The sequence below is a fragment of the Triticum urartu genome, chromosome 7A, assembly GCF_056163025.1.
Source record: "Triticum urartu cultivar PI428250 chromosome 7A, HENAU_Tu73, whole genome shotgun sequence".
NCBI classification, from domain to species: Eukaryota; Viridiplantae; Streptophyta; class Magnoliopsida; order Poales; family Poaceae; genus Triticum; species Triticum urartu.
The window spans coordinates 749,725,218-749,733,227 of NC_141879.1; the positions used below are offsets into that span (position 1 = coordinate 749,725,218).

An 8,010-nucleotide genomic window follows, 5' to 3' on the forward strand; every position below is an offset into this window, starting at 1 on the left:
AGCGGCGGGAGCGGGTTGGGACCCTGGTTGTTTCTGTCTGGTAGGGATATAGGATTTGTTTTCAGAGGTGCTGCATCAAAGGTGTGGACAGTGCCGCGTCAAAATTATTTGCTTCTGCTCTTCCTCCATCTCGGTGGCTCTCTAATAGGCAGCGCTGGGGAGCAGGTGGCTTGGTCTTCTTGCCGGTCTTCAGATCCGGTAAGATTTGTGTCTGATGGTTGGCGCTTCACACTCTCTCGGGTGGCATTGCTGCCGGCTGTTGCGGTTATGTTTGGTGTCTTGTAGTGGGGTGCGTGGATGGCGGAATGCAGCGGCGTTCATCTTCTTCGACCTAGTCGAATGAAGTTGATGACGCTGGGATCTAGCAGACACGGGGAAGAACCCCGGCCGACGTGCCACAAAGTTTCGGTCTCGTCGCTTGCGGCGGTCTGGTTCATCGGCTCAAAAAGTATCGTTGTATGCAAAGGTGCTCCTCTAGATCTTGGTATGAAGGTGGTTCCCCTCTTTCTTCAACGTTGCCTCGGCGGCGGAGGAGGACAATGGTGGGCGACGTTTGGACGTGGCACAAGATTCTGCCGAAGTGAAATTCTAGTTCACTTCTTGTGAAATCTTTAAAGCAATATTGCAAGACATCTATATATGTCTTCTATGATGACCACATGTGTACTCTTTATAATACGTTTGTCTAATAAAATATATGTGGTTATTTCTCAAAAAACGAAAGACTACTTAAGGCTGCTAAAGTAATTGTTAGGTGCATTAGTAACTGCTCCCTCCGATTTCAAAATTATTGTCGTGATTTTAGTTTTAGTTTTTTAGGGTATCTAGTTAAAACGTTTTGAAATGGAGGGAGTAGTTAACTAGTGCCAGACCACGTCACTAAACCCAAGACGACAAAGAAGAGCGTGTGCCATGGATTAGCTAATACAATGAGTAATTAGGCAGACAACTATAGTACTGATGAAATGAAATGTTATTACTCCCTTTGTCTCATAATATAAGATGTTATTAATTATAATCTACTCTGTAGTGTAGTGCAAATACACTCTTATATTATGAGGAAGAGGTGTACATATGAGTACATTGGCTATATATAATAACATCTTATATTATAGGACGAAGGGAGTAGCTTGGGCATGCACGAACTAAGGCAAAAAAAACCCAACAAAGCTAGTCAATGGTGTGCGGGCAGGAAGGTAGGCCAAGAACGGTAAAGAATTTAACAGTCGGCATGAAGTTGCCCATTGGTACGGTGCCTAATCTTTGAAGGTATCTCTAGGCCCCTCCCTACTCTTTGCGTTGACAGCATCAAAATTAGGACAAGAGAATTCCAGGACAAAGCAGAAAAGCGAGAAAATTGCACCATCCGAAGATGCCAGGAGAGAGCGGAAGCGCGTGTGCTTGGTCATCTTAGTATGGTTTGGTTACGTTCATGAAGATAAAATATACTCTAACACAGGACCATCCAGATTACTACTAATCTGCTAAAGCAACTTTTGTAGGACTGCTTGCATTAGCAGCTAGTTAAGTAGTGCCAAACCGCGTCACTAATTCGACACAACGAAGACGAGCCCATGCCATGCCAACTAATATTCTCTCCACCCCCTATTACATGGCGTCGTTTGTTTTTACGTGATTTAACTAGAGTAAATTGCATAAAACCATCACTTTGAGGGTTAGTTTTGTTAAAGACACTAGAATACATTTTCTCTGTAGAAAACACCACATCTTACATAATTGTTTTGCAAAAACCGATCGGCGGATTTGGCTCGGTTAAGCGTATTTATGACAGATGGGGCCCTTTTTGCCTATGTGGCGTAACATTTCATGCCAGGTCAAATTTTAATATAATTTTACAAAGTAGTCCATAGATTTTACATAAACACCCCTAAATCAAAAAGAAAAAAATGCAATCAGCCCACGTGCATCCTCGCCACTGGTTGGGGCAATCAACGCAGCCGGGCGCCTACTCGCGCAGGAGGCCAAATCGGGGGGAGGGGGCGGCACCCCTCGCCGGATCTGGCAGCCGGAGTTAGGCGGCTCCTCGCGCTGGAGTCCAAATCGTGGCCGCGGCGAGGCATCTCTTGCCGGATCCGGCAGCCTGCGCTGGGCTTCCTCGCGCGGGAGGCCAAATCAGGGCGGCGGCGCGGCACCCCTCGCCGGATCCAAACAAGGTGGCGGCGCTGGGGGCCAAGCACCGGAGCAACTTGGTACTGCTAGGCCCGGTACCAGAGATCCCCCTTCCTCTGTGAAATCGATGTCGGGGAAGGTGTTCTGCGAGGAGCCCGAGATACTGGCGAAGATCCTGGCGATGAATGGCGTCTTGGAGTGCTCCGTCTCCTTGTCAACCATCCCCGGCCACTCTGTCTCCTGAAGCAGGGGGCGGCTGAAGTTGCTGACCTGCGGCTCCTTCTCGAGCACCCGGTCGATCTCGTTGCCCTCGCCATCGAGTTCGAGGAATGCTGTTGTGGGCATGCGTTGTGGGTGTTCGGCTTCAAGTCCAAGAACTGGGCCATGACGCGCCCTCCTCCGCAGTTGGCCGGCTTCGTCTGCTCCGGCGAGCTACTACTTGCGGCAGCGTGCGGGATCCTCTCCTCCGGCGGCTGCTGGAGCGAGGCTGACGAAGTCCAGGTAGACAGGGGAAGGGCCTGGGTGGTACGGGGAAAGAATGTTGGGGGGTGCTTTTGCTTTTTGACCCATCTAGCACTTTTTTTGGCAAAACGTTATGCCACGTCAGCGAAAAACGGGCCTCATCTGTCATAAATGCATTTAACCGAGTCAAATCCGCCGATTAGTGTTTTTTGCTAAACAATTACACAAGATGTGGTGTTTTCTGTAGAGAAACTGTATCCTAGTGTTTTTCGCAAACCTAACCCTTAAAGTGATGGTTTTATGCAATTTACTCATTTAACTATGACAAAAAAATTCACCCATAATATATTAAATATAGTATATCATAACAATTATCTCGTTGAAAACTAAGTATCCATAAAATATTTGTGCCAAATTGATAGACAAAGTTGAACCTCGAAAATTGTTTGGGCCATGTAAAGATTATGGTGGGTTAGCGTGGGCTATAGCGTGCCGGTCCAACTTGGCCCCGGTGTTCAGGCGCGTCTGGGCCTCTCCATATCCGCCTCACATATCTACTGGATATGGTGTTAGGCATAAACCATGACTTGCCGTGGTGACCAGTGTGTGTCTAGGTCTAGGGCAAGTTCGGGCGCCGGTTTGTGCTCATGTCCGTGTCCAGCGAGTGAGTCTAGTTTGAGCCGGTTTGTGGCCAGACTTGTGGTCGTAGGAAGATGGTGCTAGCATGCAGCGAAGCAACCTGCTGTCCAGGTCGTGCGGACGAGCAGGCGTGCTCACGATTGACCGGATAAGGTTGTTAGCTAGGAGTAGGCTAGTTGGTTAGTGAGTGCATGCATCAGCTGGATAGGCAACGTGCATGTAGATAGAGTTATTCCCTCCGTTCGGAATTACTTGTCTTGAAAATGGATGTATCTAGAACTAAAATACGTCTAGATACATTCATTTCTGTGACTAGTAATTCCGAACGAAGGAAGTAGTTGTGATTAGTGGCCTAGTGCATGGGCTAGTGGGCGTTAGCAGCCGGGAGAGTGGCGGCTGGCTAATGTGTGGGTCAGTCTTGTACTTAGCTCTTTAAGTTGGAGAAGATGAATGAGAAAAAGAGAGGCCGTGAGGGCTGAAGGAAACCATGTAGCGCCTGTGATTGTCACCGGGAGAGATAAGGCAAAGCTAATTTTCTCCTTAGTGAATGTGTGCGTGCGTGTGTGTTGTCATGTGTTCTTGAAAGAGACAAAAAGAGAGGATAGAGTTGTGGAGCTCCGAGGAAGAAGAAGCGGTGCTACGATGAGGCGGCGCCAACATATGGGGATTTGCTCGACAAACCCGGTCAATTGGGTTGCTCGTGTGGAAACCGGTATGTGCTATTTTACTGTCCTGAAAGTGACCACGAGGGGCGGCTCTCGCTGGTGCGTGCATAAGCGGCGGAGGAATCCAGGGTCGGTGAGGATGCATCGCCAGCACTTGCAGATAGCTGAGGCGCGAGAGAGGGAGGTGGGCTTGGGCGGGAGGCGAAGGAGGATCTCCTGGAGCATGTCGTCGTCTTCGAGCGGGGGAGCGCCGCAGCGGCGGATCATGGCGGCGCCCTCCTGACTGGCTTATGTCGATCTGGGGACGGGATCTCTTCTGTGGATTTGTGGATGCACGTGGCTGAACGATGGCTATTTGAATCGTAATAGGTTCCTGTGCGTGCTATTTCTGGACACCTTTAGCTGGCTAAGCCGATTAAAGGATGGGTCTGTCTAGGATTATATCACATCTAAATGATGTCCACTCTGTTTGTGGTATATAATTTTTGTCTTAGTTTTTTTAATTTTTTGTTGCTGCATTATATATTTGTAGGAGGTTAGATGTAACATTATTAAAAAACATCTAGATGTGAATTAGACAAATTGTTAAAGGATATTGCTTGTCCAGGGTAGTCGATTAATCTCCACCACCGATACATCCTAACATTGAAGTGTTCAATCCTTGCCGTTCTTTTTATGTTGTTTTGACATATGAAAGATAGATATATTTCTTTGTTCTGATTTCAGTTTCGTCAGGGTATGGTCCATCACGAAACATGGCCTTGATATATTGCTTCTCGCTGCCACCTGCCAGTAACCTTCTGATTTCATATGTACATACTCCCTCCGTCTTAAAATAACTGTCTCATACTTAGTGTAATTTTGTACTAAAGTTAGACAAAGTTGAGACACTTATTTTGAGATGGAAGAAGTACAATATAATGTTAGTAACCCAGTTGAATTGAATTGAATCTCCAAGGTTATGTTTTTTCATCTTGTTTGTTACAACAATTTTCTCACCAGATAGATGTTAATACTAGTGAAGCTTCTGCAGTCCACCCCGATGAACCTACTTATATACGTATTCGTCAAGTTTCAGGCATAGAGCGACACCTTTTTTTTGACCGAAACAGAAGAAGCTCTGCCTTTTCATTATATTAGAGGGAAAAACTGTACAAGACTGCTGGGAGTAGCAGCCGGAGAGCAAAGTTTAAACATAAGAAGAGAAAGAAGCTGAAGCCAAAGGGCAATCACCTTCACTCCCAAAAGGACTACTCCCTTGCTTCCCTAAGGCTTTGTTCGGTTATCCCCACCCTCGCCGGGATCGGGCCGAAACCCCGCTGATCGCCGTGGGTTTCGCCCTGGCTGGGGTCGGATCCCGGTCTGGCTTCTAACAGCCTTCGTTTAGACCCGGGCGGGATTAAACACCTCCCAAACCGCGTGGAAATCGCCGGGAAACGACCCACGCGTCCCGACTCGTGGAAGCAAACCCCGTCTCTCGCTCGAAATGCCACACCCTCTCTCGCCCGATCTCTCTCGTGTCGCGGCGACGCCGACGCCGGCGCCGGAGAAGGAGGGACAGCAGCAGCAGCGCTATTGGAGGAGACTGCGGCGGCGTGCTCCCACCACCCCGCCCTCCTCCCTCTCACCTGTCCAACCGGCGCCGCCGCATCTAGTTGCAGCGGCTCAAGCTCGGCGGCGACACGGATCTAACTGATGGCGGCAACGGCCCTTCTAGATCCGGCGGCAGCGGCCCTCTCCCTCCGACGTCCGTCAGTCCCAAGATCCAAAGGTCCCTCTGCTTCCTCCGTCGGTCGTGCAGGTACGGCCCTGCGTTCCGGCTGCAGTTCCGGCGTCTGCAGTGGCGCAGTTCAGCTGCTCCGATTGATCAGCTCGTTGTCTAGGCGCTATTAGCCCCAAAACGATCCATCTACTGATCGTAATTTTATCTACTGATCGTAATTTCATCTGCTGAACTGCAACTGTACAATGTAATTTCTCCTTTGTTTTTTTGAACAAACCACAAGTTTCTTTTTTGGCTTCCAATGAATTGATTGCTACTGATTCCCACTTGTAATTGTCACTGATTGCTCCCACTACTAAACAAGACTTGTATTACTTCTGTTGTGCTGATGTGCCGTTGTATACTGCTGTATACTTAGAAGTGTTTTTGCTGGTGGGTGTAACCGAACAGAGATTAGGTGATCCCTCCGGTGGAATGGTTCCACGTGGGGATTGGGTGGCGACACCAAAACCCTACACGGATTAGATCCCCAAGTGGATATAATCCCTTGGAACCGAACATAGCCTAAGGAGGCTAATCGCATCTCTTGCAAGGAGCAACACAGTAAGGCTAGAGTCCGTCGAAGCTTTGAAAACTCTGTTGTTTCTCTCAATCCAAAGGTTCCAAGCAATGTACACTGCCGCCGTGCAATCGTCCGTAGCATTTCCTTTTTTCTTGAGCGTGTGAACTTTGTTCCACCATGCCGCGATGAATCCGCTCCCATGGCAGCCTGAGCAGCAGACGGGAAGATGTTGCTGGCCTTGAACCAAACCTCTTTCGCAAAAGGGCAATCAAGGATGAGGTGCTTGGCAGATTCAAGAATCTGGTCACAGCACGAGCAAAGATCATTGTGGGCCCAATTGCGAAGAAGAAGAAGTCTGTCAGCAGTCCATAATCTATTTTGAAGGAGAGTCCAGATAAAGAATTTTATCTACCCCTCCGCTTTGATGTTCCAAACATTCAGAAGATGCGGCTAGGGGATGCGGGTTAGGAACTGAAAGTGCAGACTTGGCGGTGTAAATTCCATTAGCAGTTAGATTCCAGCGAATTGAATCCGGGCAAGGTTGAAGGGTGATTCCTTGCAAAGTCCACCATAGGCTGATGAAGGAGTCCATTAAAACCGATGAGCTAATATTCATCAAACCTCTCATCCAAGAGCCATTGGACAACGCATCACGTATAGTCAACTTCTTGGATCTGACCATTTTGAACAACTCGGGGCAATCTCCTTGGGAGCAAGACCCTGTAGCCATCTGTGACTCCAAAAATTTATGGTTCGACCATCACCTAAAGAAATGGTTGTACAAGCCGCAAAAAGGTTCATATCGACCTGTTCACAAGGCACCGGAGTCCCCTGCCATGGTCTCTGAACCTCACCCCATTCATACCAAGGCCAGCGAAGGCGGAGAGCACGGCCGAAGGCGTGGATATCCTTGATACCCAGGCCACCCACATTCTTGGGTGCGCAGATCCTTTTCCAATTAACAAGGCATTTTCCACCGTGGGCCTCCTCATCGGCATTCTAAAGGAAATTACGTCTCAACCTGTCAAACTTCTTAGTGATCCATCCATTCGGTGTGAAGGCAGTGAGGAAGAAGGTGATGGTGGCTGTGAGGACAGAATTGATCAGGTCAAGGCGGCCTGTCCGGTTGAAAAGCTTTCCTTTCCATCTGCTTAACCTCCCAGAGCCCTTGTCAAGGAATGGTTGTAAATCAATCCTTCTCAGCTTTTTGAAGGAGAGGGGGAGCCCAAGATACTTGCACGGAAAAGATCCAACAGAACCACCAAAGCTTGCCAGATACGACTGCACACCATTATGTTGACATCTAATAGGGTAAGCGACACATTTAGCCGGGTTGATTTTGAGGCCAGAGATGGACCCAAAAACTTCTAGAATCTTGAAGATAGCAAGTAGTTGAGAGTGATCCGGCAAGGAAATAATTGCAGCATCATCAGCATAAAGGCTGGTCCTCATCCTTACGGCATTCCGAGGGATAGGCTCAAGGATGCCACGGCTCGTGGCACACTCAAACATCCTCAGCAGGGGGTCCATGGCAAGGATAAAAATCATCAGCGAAAGTGGATCCCCTTGTCGCAGGCCTATTTTGTGAGCAAAAGGAGGTCCAGGACGCCCATTAAGAAGCACCCGAGAAGAGGATGTGGCCAGCAGCTAACTGATAATGTTTCTCCACCTCTGCCCAAAACCATAAGCCAACATTACATCCAGAAGATATGGCCATCCGACAGAGTCAAAAGCCTTGGTGAAATCAAGTTTCAGGAAGACCAAAGGGATATTTCTCTTGTGAGCATCTTTGATTGTATTTTGGACATAAAGGAAATTGTCTTGGATAG

At 48.3% G+C, this 8,010-nt stretch overlaps 1 protein-coding gene across 1 annotated transcript; it reads right to left on the reverse strand.

Moving 5' to 3' along the window:
- Window positions 1-7,180: 7,180 nt before the first annotated feature.
- LOC147962777 (uncharacterized) lies at window positions 7,181-7,711 on the reverse strand. The gene has a single exon (XM_087534304.1). It carries the CDS (start codon window positions 7,709-7,711, stop codon window positions 7,181-7,183), a length of 531 nt encoding a protein of 176 aa, XP_087390430.1.
- Between the last annotated feature and the right edge of the window lie 299 nt (window positions 7,712-8,010).

Coding starts and splice junctions, on each gene's coding strand:
- LOC147962777 (XM_087534304.1), bottom strand. CDS start 7,711: ATGGACCCCCTGCTGAGGATGTTTGAGTGTGCCACGAGCCGTGGCATC.